A 15,144-nucleotide genomic window follows, 5' to 3' on the forward strand; every position below is an offset into this window, starting at 1 on the left:
GAGGATGCGTGACAGTGAGAACCAGGCAACCCGAGTTCGATTCCCACTGCAACTGCTCGTGACCTCTGGGCAAGTAACTTAACCTAACAAAGTGGAACAAAAGGTCCGGATGACAGTTGAGTTTACTTAACAGTCAAAATCGACACAGCAGATGACCATGCATAAAATGTAATATCGTTGAATAGGAGCCCCAACGTATGAGGGCCCATAAACAAGTAGGAACCCAACACGGTTCGTGTTTCGGCACAAGAAGTCTTCTTCAGGGGTCCTTTACAAATAGCAACAAATGCCAGATATGTATACATATACGATTTAAAAGAACCAATTAATATAAACTAGACAAGGGGTGTATAACAGTGAGCATATGAATAGGATGCTAAAACGACCGGTGTGTGTATATAACTACGAAACGGTGATGATTTGATATAAAATGCAAATTATGCAAATCAAATAAAGAAATAACCAATGAGTGTATATATATATATATATATATATATATATATATATATAGAGGGGCCCAAAAAAATGTACACACACTTCAATCCCTGGGGACACTGCAGACAATGTTGTTCGTGCAGTAGTTTGCTGAAATCAGAAGTGACTGGGTGCTAATAGCGACATTTTGAGCACCTAATATGATTGCAGAAGTCAAACATAATAAAGCTTTTATGCAGATATTTTCAAGTTGAATTGAATTGTGTGTGCATTTTTTGGGCCCCTCTGCATAGAACATCAGTCTCTCTTTTCGTTTTTGTTGTTTGGTGCTTCCAAGTAACTTAACCTCTCATTACTATAGGTACAAAATAAGTACATCTATATAACACATAAATGGTTTTGATTTCAACCACAGAAAGCAGTATATAAAATCCCCTCCCCCCTTTCACCCAATTCCATAAAAGTCTAGGAAGTCAATTTTAAACAGCACATCAAGGTAGAAGCCACACCTAATGCCAAATCACCAGGGCCAGCTTGAATTTTCAGTGGATATTATTCAGAAAATGCCACTGGAAATTATCAGCGATTGCTCTGGCGTTATTTGGATAGCACTAGAACAGTGGCTCCCAAACCTTTCCCGAGGGCTTCCCAGCCAGTCAGGTTTCCAGGATATCCACAAAAAAAATATTCATGAGCAATTTCATATGTAAACTATCTCAGAAAACACCTTTACAGAAGCTTCTGCATTGATACGGTTTAATTATGTCAGTGCTGAAAACCTTGCCAGAAAATGCTAACTCAGAATTGTAACACCTTTACAGAAGCTCAGTGTAGAAGCTTTCAACAAACAATATGCACTGCCTCCACATCTCTCTCATGAATAGCTTTATGCCTATCCTAAAAACCTGACTGGCTGGGAAGCCCCCAAGATAGGCTTGGTAACCACTGTGCTAAGGTGCTTTGGGGAAGAGCTAAGGCAGAGCCCATAGTTACTTGATTAGTGGCGATATTCAGAGGCAGGCCACTAACTATCTGGATAGGTCAGGACAGCACAAATCAGCTGCATTATACCTCGATATTCAGTGCCAGTATTCGGGTACGGTCCAGCACTATGTATATGGGCACAAAAAGCCCACTGCAGCCAGACACTAAAGCACCCAATGCTGACTAGCACAGGTTGAAAGTCGGGGTTATAGTTATATTTGATTTTTTTCATTTAAGTTTTAACACACAAAATACAAATAACCTTGTACTACAATTAGGTCCACAAAGAAATAAAATACATGCAATAGATCCAGACACCTCAGAAAGAAAACAGAGATATCCAAAGATGTGGTGGATTCATATCACAAGAAGAGAGATTCAAACTCCACTTACTGACCTATAAATGCACTCACTCAGCTGCCCTTCACTCTCTCTCTTCACTTATCTCCCCCATATAATTCCCCACCCCCCTCCGGTGAGCTCTGCTCATCTGTTAAGTCCCTCCTATCTGTGCATCGGCCTATACATGGGTTTTACAATCCCCTGCAGTGGGTGAGGCTTCCTTATATGGGGCAGCCTATCTAAAGACATCGTAGATAAGCCACCCCACTGGAAGATCAGCCGTGGAGTACCCCATACCTGCAGCTCCCTCCTGGATGGCTGCCAGCTGCCTCATCGCGGCCAGCGGTACAGGGCAGGAGTGATCTTTTCAGCATCCAGCCGGCGCCGCACTGCTTCCTCAATGCCTGCACCAGTTCTCGCGGGAAACTGGCGCAGGCATTGAGGAAGCAGCGCGGCGCCAGCTGGATGCTGAAAAGAATGCTCCTGCCCTGCACTGCTGGCCGCGACAAGGCAGGAGGCAGCCAGCGAAGGTATTTACTTGGGAGGGGCAGAACACTTCAAGAACAAAATCACCAACACCAGAGCCACACTCATCCTCAACCCCTCCAAGCAAAATCCAATCACAATCCAACCTACAAGAATAGAGGCAATCGCAGCAGACAGAATTTGGACTCAATTCCCAAACATACAATGGTCAGAATTCAACAAATTCTACAAAAAATACAGCCATGCCTCCTGTGACCTCAACCACTGCCCCTCATATCTCCTTACCACCTCTAGTGTAAAGTTCCGCACCATAACGCTACAATGGATCCAACTCACGCTCACAGAGGGCACATTCCCTGACAACCTCAGCGAAATTGTCATCACCCCAATCCAAAAAGATCCAAAGGCACCACAAAACCTCCCATCTAACTATAGACCTATAGCCTCAATTCCGCTATATGTCAAAATTATAGAAGGCCTAGTAGCCAAACTCCTCACCAATTACATAGAAGACCATAACCTACTCCACCCCATGCAATCAGGATTCAGAACAAACTTCAGCACAGAGACATTACTAGGCTCCCTCATGGATACCGTCAGACAACAACTTAGTACAGGGAAAAAAATGCTACTCATACAACTGGACCTATCAGCGGCATTCGACCTAGTAGACCACAACATCCTTCTACAGATCTTAGATGCAATAGGCATCTCAGACAAAGTATACTCCTGGTTCGAAGGATTCCTAAAACTCAGAACCTACAGTGTAAAATCAAACAAAAAAAAATCAGAATCCTGGTCAAACCCCTGCGGCGTACCACAAGGATCTCCACTATCCCCCACCCTCTTCAATCTATACACTGCCTCTCTAGGAACTCATCTGGATAATCTAGGCATAACATCCTATAGCTATGCGGATGACATCACCATCCTCATCCCATACGATCATTCTAAACCTACCATGACAGACGAACTTCACCAAACACTGGAAGCAGTCACAACCTGGATGGAAAATCACAAACTTAAACTCAACCAAGACAAAACCAAATTCATCCTCCTAGAAAATGACAAGATCCAAACCACAACCATCCTAGACATAAACGCAACCAAATATCCCATCCAAACAACCATAAAACTACTTGGCATGACCATAGACAGATGCTGCACTATGCAACCGCAAATAAACAAAACAACGCAAAAATCATTCGCAATCATGAGAAACCTGAGACAAGTCCGAAAATTCTTTGAAAGTACACAATTCCTACTTATAGTACAATCCCTAATACTAGGTATATTGGACTACTGTAACATACTCTTCCTCCCATGTCCGGCAACTACGATAAGACAACTCCAAACAATCCAAAATACAGCCTTAAGACTCGTCTATTCATTGAAAAAACACGACCACATCACTGAGGCCTTCATCAACTCACACTGGCTCCCAATCCAAGAAAGAATCCAATTCAAATTCTACTGCATATTATTTAAAACCCTACACGGAGACAGTCCATCATACCTGAACAATCGCCTCACCCAAGCAACCAATACCAGACACAGAAAAACGCACTCCCCATTCATACCCCCCCCATCCAAAGAAGTAAAAAGAACAAAACTACATGACGGCCTCCTAGCCACTCAAGCTGCAAGACTAGACAACCAGATCTCCAACCTTCTGATGACCACCCCAGACTATAAGACGTTCAGAAAAGAAATAAAAACCACACTCTTCAAGAAATTCCTAAAACAGCAATAACAACACGACCTCTAAAAGCCCTTAAGATCTACATCCTACCTCTCTAGCTACTCATTATAATTCATGTAATTCTGTAATTCTGTAATTCGGTAATTCTGTAATTCATTGTAATTCTGTCTTTAAACTAACCTTTGTAATTCTGTAATTCGGTAATTCTGTAATTCATTGTAATTCTGTCCTTAAACTAACCTTTTGTAATCCGCCTTGAACCGCAAGGTAATGGCGGAATAGAAATCCCTAATGTAATGTAATGTAATGTAATGTAATGTTTAGGCCGCCTCATTGTATAGGCTGTTTTAGGTTTTAAAACGCTTAGATAAGCCGCGGCTAGTAACATGGGACGGCCTATCTAAGAGTTTTTAAACCTAAATCAGCATTTCCTGCGGCCTATACATAGGGAAATACGGTAAGTGATAAGTAGTAGTAGAGATAATTTTGAATGGAAGCACAGTGGAAGTAGGAGTTATCAGACACCATTCACGATGACCCAGGCCATTCATCTTCCCTGGGCTTCCTGACTACTGCCACAGAAGAGCACACAAAGACACTGCCTTCCGAGAAGCCTAAAAACCTGTAATTAGATATCTAATCCCAAAAAGGTGAGAGACCACAGCTTCAGGGCTTTATACTTCATTCTTCCCCATTATCTCTCTATGCATTATGGTGTCTATCTACAATAAGAAGGGAAAGAGCAAGGTGAGAAACAGAACAGTTATAAGGCCTAGGTGGGCAAGCCCTTACATCTTACTGATTTCCTAGGTCTAGAGCAAGAGTTCTCAATCAAGTCCTTGGGACACACCCAGACAATGCTTTTCAGGATATCCACAATGAATATTCATGCGATAGATTTGCATGCATTGCCTCTCATACATATTCATTGAGGATATCCTGAAAACCTAACTGGCTAGTCTAGAGGTAGCATCTCTCAGCCCTGATAGGAAATAATTTTTCAATGATCATGCTCCCCCCCTGTATTATGTTGCCCTGAACTCACCCCAAGTTCCCAAAGTCATTCACATGACACAAATACAGATACCAACATCAAGGAGCTACATAGCTAGATCCAAATTTCATCATGATTAACCAACATTTAAAGCATTTTTTTAAATGCAATTTTAACAAAAACAATCCAAGAAATCCATGTTTAGAAATAGGGTAACCATAGCAAATTATGAATACTTACTAAAGAAAATTATTTTTAAAAAAAAGTAAGTCTTGCAGAATATTAATATTTAAAAAAAGGAAAGAGCAAGAGCAGAGTGGGCAAAGAAATGAGCTTAGAACTAGGGACCAAGCTCTCATCTCCCACTAACACTCCTGCGCCAAGTCACTTCACCCTCCACTGTCTCAGACACATACTTGAAGCATAAGCCTTCCTAGAAACAGAAACGTCTACTGTACCTAACTCACCTTTAGCTCAGGATTTGGAAAGTGAGGAAATAAAATTCAAATCCTAGCATAAGGTCAGCTCAGGTAAGCAGATCACAGGTCACTATCGCATGAACATGACACAGAACAGAAATATTTTCAGTACAGGGAACAAAAAAAAAAAAAGTGTTAATAGCAAAGATTCATCCACTCAGATAGAATGTACAGACAGCGATTACCTGAAGTGAAAAGGCACGCAGAGCTGGAATGGGAATTAAGGCAGCCATGAAAAAAGCAGTGACGTTGCTGATGGAGGTTAGAGCCACACTGGCCCCAGTTCGCTTCAAGCATTCCCCAGTCCGATCCTGCAAAACACAAGCATTGGAAAAGGCATGTCAAATGGGCCTTGTTACAGCAGCAGAACAATTCTCTATCTGTCGCTTCCTATTCTGGATGCTTTACGCACCCCTGTGCATAATTTTCTTTCCATTTTGACATGTTCCATTAGTGAAAGTGAGTGTTCCTCGATTAAGCAAGTTTGGGCTATGTTGTAATTGGACAGGAGACAATAGGGTAGCCAATAGGGTAGCCTTGCGTTCACTAGTCTTCGGCCTGCTTGCTCAAGGAAACAAGGCTTTGGAGTCTGTCGTATCCCTATGTGCCCATGTGATATTTTTCTTCTTTCCCTTCCCACTCCAGATGATATTTGTGTTCAATGTTCTCTCAAATGATCAGAATACAGTAAAACCTTGGATTGCAAGTAATTTGGTATAGAAGTGTTTTGCAAGAGAATCAAAACATTTTATTAAATTTTAACTTGATATACAAGCAAGGTCTTGCAATACAAATACATACAGTTTACACACATCACACCATCACAACTGAGCCGATGGTTCTTCTCTCTCTCTCTCTGACACTCCAAGAGTGTAGTGACTGTTCTAAACAAGCAAGGTCTTGCAATACGAGTACATACAGCATTTTGTATTAACGTTTTTGGGTTGTGGAGTTTCCATTATTTCTTATGGGGAAATTCGCTTTGATATACGAGTGTTTTGGATTACAAGAATGTTTTTGGAACAAATTATGCTCACAAACCAAGGTTTTACTGTATATCATGGGGTTAAGAGGATCCTGCAGGGCATAAATTCATCCAGATATGCAAAAGGATTTGCAAGCCTGTGCCAAACTCCAGCAGCTAGGTACCATTCGTTCTGCATGGAACTTTGTGCTAACATTGCAGTAGGCAATTTTTGAATATGTGATTCTTTGCATGGTGCCATCTCACAAAACCACAACTGTGTTTACAACCAGAAATAAGAGCAGCTGGTAATAAATAATTCACAAGCCACAATGTACCACAGAGCACACAACTGTCAAGATCACTTCATCTGACAATCATGAACACAGTTTTAAAGAGGCAAAGCAGAGAAAAAGTTGCCTGGCAAGAATGGCGTGGATTTCATCTCTCAAGCACCTTCACAACAATTTTCAAATGGCACATATTCCCATACCAACCTTTTAGCACTTATCAGCAGGCCTATGGAACTCCAAACCAACTCCTTATAAAAAAAAAACATGGTGCAATAAACCCCCCGGGACCACAAAAGGCTTTAACTCCACTTAGGAAGCTGGGGACAGCTCACTCTCGGCCTACTGCAACCTTTGCTTTTGATGTAAAAAGTGCACAGACGAACAAGAATGTAGTTAACTGCAGCCCACCAACAAATAAAACCCACAGTGGCCCAACATGCATTCCTTCATAATTAGAATGTACTCGGGGCATATTGGAAACCTCAAACACAGGGCTGCAAGAAACTCCACCCCAGCTAGTAAACAATAATTCTGCTTCAGAAACACAACGGGGCTGATATTGAGCCCATGGGAAGGAGGCCAGCTACCTCCCGTGGTTGGTGCTAACCACCAATATTCAATGCTAGGTCATTTCCAGTGACCACCATTGAATATCCCGTCTGTCTTTTGCTGGCTCAAACTTAGCCAGCTATGTCAATTTTAAGTGCTGGCTGGCTAAGTTATAACAGCCAAAGATAGACCTGCTTTTTGCAAGGCCCAATTTGGCCACTGAACTTGGCTGATCAGCAGTGGTATAGTAAGGGAGATATTAATAACATCCATCCCCATACTGTAACCATATTACACCAATATAAGACACTTTAAGGGGCCTGGACTCTTCAATTCTCCCCCCACCCCAAATTCACCTCTTAAGAGCCATCTGTTTGAAGCAGAGGGCGCTTCAAACATTTTACATGGATTCTTTGCTAGCTAGTCCAGACCAGCGTATAACAGAACACACTAGTAGATACCAAGGACACAGCTGAGCCACAGCAGCAAAGAGCCTAGGAAAATTAGTCTGCACTCTTTTTTTATAAGATAAAATGGGTCCCCACGGATGGCACAGGCTTCTCCATTTGACAAATATCCATTCTGGATACAAGGGCGCTCCACCCATATGATGTTTTTACCACAACTAAGTATTTCACTGTCACAAATCTGTTTTCTTTTGACTTTTCACGCAACGCCTCAGAAAGCGAGCAGTTATCCCAGAAGAGACCAAGGCAGCTGACTGTACTGCTGAACTCATCAGTGCAAAACTCTTTTCTATCATTACTGAAATGCGTCTTGTTTTAAGTGTCTACAAATTACCTCAAATGGTATTTTCTTATTCTGCCCCGTTTCACTGAAGGCATGTGCCAAAAGAAAGACATCGTCCACACCGACTCCAAGAGCGAGAAATGGCAAAACCTTGAGGAAAGGAACAAAGCAGATCGTCAAAGCCTACAAGCCAGACAGTGAGCAACAGCCCTGCAAGCCAATGTTAATAATTCCAAATATCCCATAACTTGCCGGGGGGAGGGAGGGGGGAGACAGATGTGAAATTTTTAAGGTCATGGTTTCCAACCTGGTACTCAAGACCCTCCCAGCCTGTTTGAGTTTTCAGTGAAGAGGTAGAAGTGCTATCTACATAGAGCAATAGCTGTGCATTCAAATCTCTCACATCTATTCACCGTGAACTTCCTGAAAACCAGACAGGCCAGAAAGAGCTGGGATGACACCTCCTTCCCCCTGATTGAAGGCAAAAGTAGATTTATGTGAAAGGTACAAGATCGTAGTATTAGAAAATACAAAAAAGGTTTTTCTTTTCTCCTTTTTTTGTATGATTTGGGGACTAAACAAATGATCTTGTATAGATCCAGGTTTTCTAATTACTCCCCCATATTTTTAATTATGGCACCTTCTTTGCAGAGTTACAGTAGGGAAGGAGGGGAGTAATAATTTAATAGAAAGACATTTGAAAATAAAAAAACATACAAAAAATGTTTTTCAAATATGTACAAATACTTTCTACACTAAATTGTACCTTAAAGCAGCCACACACACACATGATTTGCAGGTTCTGCTCGTTTCTTGCAATCCCTGACCCTGAGGACAGGGACACAGGCAGAAATGCTTTTTGTCTCCTTCAGTTTTAATACATTCATTCAAGTGTTTCCCTAGCCTGAAAGAAACCATGCGCCATAGCCAGCCCAATAACCCCCTTTAGTACCTGAGTTGTTGCGGCGTTGAAGGAAATCCCGATCAGCGAGCAGAGACCCAGCCCGGCAGCCACAGACAATGCAACCAACAGGACACCTGCCAGCCCCACCGCGCCCTGCGACTTGGCACAGTCCCACCGCAGCATAGTCAGGCAGGCGTAGGCAAGCTGCCACAGAAACAAAAGCAACATTTTAAGAACTCCGATGCCATAGAGGTGCGTGCTTTTAACACAACCAGCATGCTGGCGCGTTTGGCGGCAGGGTTTGAACAGAGTTGCAATTTATACATGCAGCTTATAAATTAATGTGCGGGCTTTCAGCCAATGCCTACATCTGCTTCCCCATCAGGCAAAACTGTCCGCTGCTTCAAACTAGCTGCTGGTTAACCCCTAGAATTTTATGTAAGATACATAGACACCTAAGTAGCTTTCACATGCCAGCAACCTGCTATTAGATGTCCCCTTTATACAAAGGCTGAATTGCAATGAGATGGAAAGGTCACAGAGTGCTTTTATTTTTCAGTAAATCTCCCAATTTCTTACCATTAATAAGTAACCACTGGCCACTCGTATAACACTGACATCAGAGAAGGACTTCAGGATATCATCCAGGGTGGTTGTGGTAAAAGATAACACCTTCTGGGTAGAGTTTTGGGCGACACTTCGATGGACAACCTGCAGAATAAATTACCACCGCTGGTGTCAGAAACAAAAAGATACTGGGCGTTTTGCATTAGTCCACCGGAAATAAATGTCAAACAAGTTTTATGGGAGACCGCGTCACTGGAATAACTCTCAGATCTGAAAAGAGGCATAACAGTTCATAGTTCTCAAAATCTAGCCAGTTACTGAGATGATACAATCAAAAGGGTTCATCAATAACGTGTTTACTGGCTCATGTGTATACAGAAGAAACCTAAAGAGAATTCAAAAATGACTAAAAGCCTGTGATTCACTGGCGTATAATAAATTCATATACAACGTGCAAACATCACTCCCATTGCTCATTTCTTTAGTATTTGTTTTTAACTTGAAAAAATTTTTTTTAAATAATATACTAGTTTTTTAACCCGTTACATTAACGGGTGCTAGCAGCCCTTCTCCCTTCCACCTGTCAAACTGTAGCCCTTCTCCTTTACTTTTACCTCCCCCCCTGTCCAGTAGTACCCTTTTTCTCCCTTGCTCCCCCTGTCCAGCATCTGCTAGCCTGGGCAGCCTTAGGGCTTTTGCTAGGCTGGCCCACCTCACATTATCGAAGTGGGCCAGCCTAGCAAATTGTCCGCGGCTGCTTGATGAAACCGTGGCTGCTTGCGCTGCTGGTCTGGCCTTGGGCTGGGGAAACGCTGCTAGTCCCTGTCTGTGCACCGTTCGTCGAGGCGCAGGCTGATTGGGGTGTGGGAGTGGGGAAGCCATTGGCGCGTATGCACATGAGAACGGAGGCCAACAGAGAAACCGCCACAGGGTCCTACTGCGCATGCGGCACCACGGAGGCACGGATCACGGCGTTCCCCGCCGCGGGGTCCGCAGAGAAGAGCTCCGCCATCCGGGCACGGCGTTGGCGGAGGGCTCTAGTCTGAAAAGTGGAGCACCTATCACAGGACTCGGTAGGATGCTCAGGACCCAGACAAACTAAGCACCACCGGTGAGGATCGGTAATTGAGAGCAACCGATCGCACCGGGTGCACTTTTTAAAGCCCGTCAAAGGACGGGACATGGACACAAAAACCGGCCAGGAACGAACGAGAGCCCCCGGAGCCGAATCAAAATAATTTTATTTTATTTTATTTATTTTTTCGACGAAAACTGAAACAAAAGAAGAAAGAAAAGCAAATTAAGCACAGCGACCGTGAAAGAAACACACAGCCGCGGTGTCAGAAGGTTAAATTCGAAGAGCACAAAATCCACAGGGCTTCTGGCTCCGCGGAAAAAACTGAACTGAGGACCACGAGGTGGGGATGCACCCTCTAGTGGGCAAGAAGGCATGCACATGCGTGATGCAGTGTAGCAAACTTGAAACTTCAATCAAGTTTGCTTGAAAAGCTGTCCGCGCTGGGGCTCCGTAGATGACGTCACCCACATGTGAGAATATCATGCCTGCTTGTCCTGGGATAATAACAATACCCAGCAAATATAAACAAATTAATGTCAGTGAAACATTTCAAATCCTCTCAACTATAATATTCTACTCCCCACCCCACCACCCACCCTCGCATCATTGAGCAGTATGCTTTGGGATCTATAATTCAGGAAGGAGGCGAACCATTTTAACGCAGTGTCTCGGATACCAATTTTAGAGGAGGGGAAAGGGTGGGGGAGGTGGGCCGACCTAGACTTGGTCATACTGCAAGTATAACCAAACGTCTAGGGAGCTGGCCCAGTTGGAACTTATATGTTTTGACAGACCAAGTCATAACAGGTATAAGTTCCGAATAGGGGCCGCGATCAGCTCAGCATCCCCGGAAACCTGCACACCCCTCACTGCAACTATCGCGGCAGGAGAGATGCATCTCGTGGCAATCCTTTAGGAATTAAGAGTTATATATTCCACCCTACACATTTCAGTAGCAAGAAAGGCGTGGGGTGAGTTTCTAACAACTCTGCCTCTCCTTGTCCTGTTTTTCTTATATAGCTTGGATTGTGACCAAAGCAAAGATCTAATTTTTGGCATATGAACCATCTTTAAAAGGAATAAAATCTATTGGTAATGTTACTTGATCTTTCTCATATTCTTTTACAATGATTTCAAATGGGATTCCCTCTTGTGTTAGGGCTCTTCTCTCCTTCCAGATATGAAAACACTGTTATTTCAACAGTTCTTAGAAAATTGTTCTAAGGAAAATTAGTTATCTTCTCTCTAAGATGTAGAATGAGGGTCTTCATTAATAAGTTATTTCTCTCTAATCTAACTACTTTCACTTCGATTATCGATTATATGTGAACCGATTTGAGCTCCTTTTGGGAAGATGACATGGTATATAAATCCAAGATTAGATTAGATTAGTTAAATCTACTATTTGCTTACAACTTTATATATTAAAAAAAAACGGCTCTTCCCTCTGCTAAAGTATAGTCCACCCAGATCCACACTTCCTTACTATTTTCAAGCTGGAGGAGTCATTAAATGTCCCTCTGAAACCGAACACAGGCGAGCTTTTAGAATTTACCTGTTTTACAGGGGATTGGAGATTCAGTGCCCCTTTGCACTAAATAAAAACATCACATTTTATGATAACACAAATTCTCCACTGACCCGCTCTATCCTCTTAAATGGTTTTTCAGTGTGTGTCTTGTCTGCAAAACACTAATGAGCAGGGACTGTGCATCACGACTCTTGAAAATGTGGTATAAATCTGGTGTTTGCGTGCTACACAAATCACAGTAGCAATTTTTAATGACCATCCATTGGAGCTCTCCACTACTGATGGCACAAAAACAAACCCCATCACATTAGGGCAGGAGTCCCAAACTGGTCCTAGTGACTCCACTCTTTCAGTTGGGTTTTCAGGATATCGGCAGAGAATATGCAAGAGATATAGCTACAAATAAAAAAACAGAGACACAGTATAAACCAGTGGTCTCAAACTCAAACCCTTTGCAGGGCCACATTTTGGATTTGTAGGTACTTGGAGGGCCTTGGAAAAAAAATAATTAATGTCTTATTAAAGAAATGACAATTTTGCATGAGGTAAAACTTTTTATCGTTTATAAATCTTTCCTTTTGGCTAAGTCTTAATAATAATATTGTAATTTATAGCTAAAGAGACATATAATAAAAAAACTGTTTTATTTTACTTTTGTGATTATGATAAACATATTGAGGGCCTCAAAATAGTACCTGGCATGTGGTCCCCGGGCCGCGAGTTTGAGACCACTGGTATAAACTAATATCTCCTGCCTATTCACTATAGACATTCCTCAAATCTAACTGCAGACTCAACCAATCAGAGAGAACTCGAGGAATACGCTCCAAGTCCCAGGGCCCAAACTTTGCCACTGCACTGAAGCCAATTAAAATTTAAATTTCCTAATAGTTTCACAATGGGTCACCCCAGTGAGCCTAATGTCAGTGCTGGGCAAAATACTTAGCAGATATCATTATAAAAGAACAAAATTACCGACCACAGAGACATACATGGTTTTACATTAGAGGCCCTTTTACTAATCCAAACTAAACACCTGCGCAAACAAATATGGACATATTTCTGTAGGATAAGTCCATACTCTGTTATTGAAACAGACATGGGGAAGCTACTGCTTGTCTTGAGATCAGATGGAATGTTGCTACTATTTGGGTTTCTGACAGGTCCTTGTGACCTGGGATGGCCACTGGGTTCATAGACAACCCCGCGAAAGACAAAGGTGCACGCTGACAACTGAGCGCAAGACGGAGGTGCGCGCCAAAGAAAATTACAGTTTTTAGGGGCTCCGACGGGGTTTTTTGTTGGGGAGCCCCCCCAATTTACTTAATAGAGATCGCGCCGGCATTGTGGGGGGTTTGGGGGGTTGTAACCCTCCACATTTTACTGTAAACTTAACTTTTTCCCTAAAAACATGGAAAAAGTGAAGTTTTCAGTAAAATTTGGGGGGTTACAACCCCCCACAACGCGGCGCGATCTCTATTAAGTAAAGTGGGGGGGTTCCACCCCACATCCCCCCCGTCGGAGCCATAAAAACAGTAATTTTCTGTGGCGCGCGCCTCCACACTGCGCTCAATTGTCTGCGCGCGCCTTTGCCCCGGCGCGCTATTGACCTGACACCGGCCACTGTTGGAAACAAGATACTTAGCGAGAAGGACCACTGGTCTAATTCAGTATGGCTATTCTTATGTTATTTACTGCATAAACAGATTCTTACTGTCACATATTCTGTTTATTTCTTTCCTGAACTCTCCGTTTGTAAAGAATGCTACTGTATCTTCACTTCTCTGGATAAACAGCAAAATTTGGTTTATTCTGTTAGAATAAAACCTCACAGTAAACAATTTTGCTGGCTTGATATTATAGTATAGATTATAGTTTGATATAACAGCTAAAATGGAGGACAGCCATATAAACCATCTACTATACCATTGATTTCTAACTTAACAGCTCATAAGAATGCACTGCATCTCAAAAATGCTCATAAAACAAAAACAAACCAACCTCAACAACATTCAGCAACATAAAACAACTTGGGTGAATCAATTAGCCATGGTAGAGGGAATAGCAGTAACAAAGCACACACAGATGGGATTGAATCAGTCATGGGAAAAGATAACTTCTCAAATCAGGAAGATAATATTTTTTGATGGGACAGTATAAACAGTTTTTGTTCTCTTTGCTAATTTGGAAGGGGGGGTGTTATTTTTCTTATATTTTTGTAATCTGAGGAGGGGGTAATTATCAATATGGACTACTGTCCAGGCGTGTTTACCGTTAGTCTGTTATTAGTAACTAGGGGGTTCATTTTCAAAAAAGAAAGACATCCAGAAAAATATCATAAAGGGTCACTTGGACGCCTTATTGGCCAAGACATTCAAGTAGTCATTTTCAAAACTGAGTTTCTATATCAGGGATGTCAAAGTCCCTCCTCAAGGGCCGCAATCCAGTCGGGTTTTCAGGATTTCCCCAATGAATATGCTGGGGAGATTAGGGGGGGGGGAATTTTGGAGGGCTCACCGTACATTATAAGGGGGTTATAGCACCCTTTAAGTAAAGTTCACAGCAGTGCTCTCTAAGGTGCCCCAATGGTCTGCTGGCATGTGGGTGTGGCCAGTTCATTAAAAATGCTGGCCCCCTCCTATATGCAAATGGATTGCTTCGGATGTGTTTTGTCCGATGTCCTATTCTTCGAAAACAGGGCCAAGACACCTGGCAGGTCATTTTTGAAAAAGATCAAGGTCCTACAGTTTTGGAAATGGCCATTTTCTCTACCTGTCCTATCGAAAATGGCCTTCCAAGTCTCACTGCATAAAATGGGCCCTGTTTTACAACAGCACAAGTTAGTAGTAAAGTAACACATCTTAATGGGGGTCCATGTTGAAAACAATACCCTTTAATTTATTTTTTATAAATGTTTGGTTGGAATACACCTTTTCTTTTTTTGGGGGGGCTAGACACGATATATATTTTAATGTATGTTTTGGTAGGAGAGCGGGGAGTGCGAGGGAAGCCTGGGTTGAATACGAATTTTGAGGATACTAGAACACAATTCTGTATCTTGCACATTACAACATTAAGGTGAGAAC

The 15,144-nt window shown here is 42.4% G+C and overlaps 1 protein-coding gene across 2 annotated transcripts in view; it reads right to left on the bottom strand.

Annotated features, from left to right (window-relative positions):
• Window positions 1–15,144, bottom strand: part of PTCH1 (patched 1) — a 157,164-nt gene that overhangs the window by 74,918 nt on the left and 67,102 nt on the right. For both annotated transcript variants that reach the window (XM_033928140.1, XM_033928131.1), the window contains exons 9-12: window positions 9,462–9,593; window positions 8,931–9,086; window positions 8,030–8,128; window positions 5,608–5,733 (exon numbers count right to left, since the gene is read on the bottom strand). In XM_033928140.1, the coding sequence (XP_033784031.1) occupies window positions 5,608–5,733; window positions 8,030–8,128; window positions 8,931–9,086; window positions 9,462–9,593 (513 nt within the window). The remainder of the gene's footprint in view (window positions 1–5,607; window positions 5,734–8,029; window positions 8,129–8,930; window positions 9,087–9,461; window positions 9,594–15,144) is intronic.

Source organism: Geotrypetes seraphini, chromosome 1 (genome assembly GCF_902459505.1).
Source record: "Geotrypetes seraphini chromosome 1, aGeoSer1.1, whole genome shotgun sequence".
NCBI classification, from domain to species: Eukaryota; Metazoa; Chordata; class Amphibia; order Gymnophiona; family Dermophiidae; genus Geotrypetes; species Geotrypetes seraphini.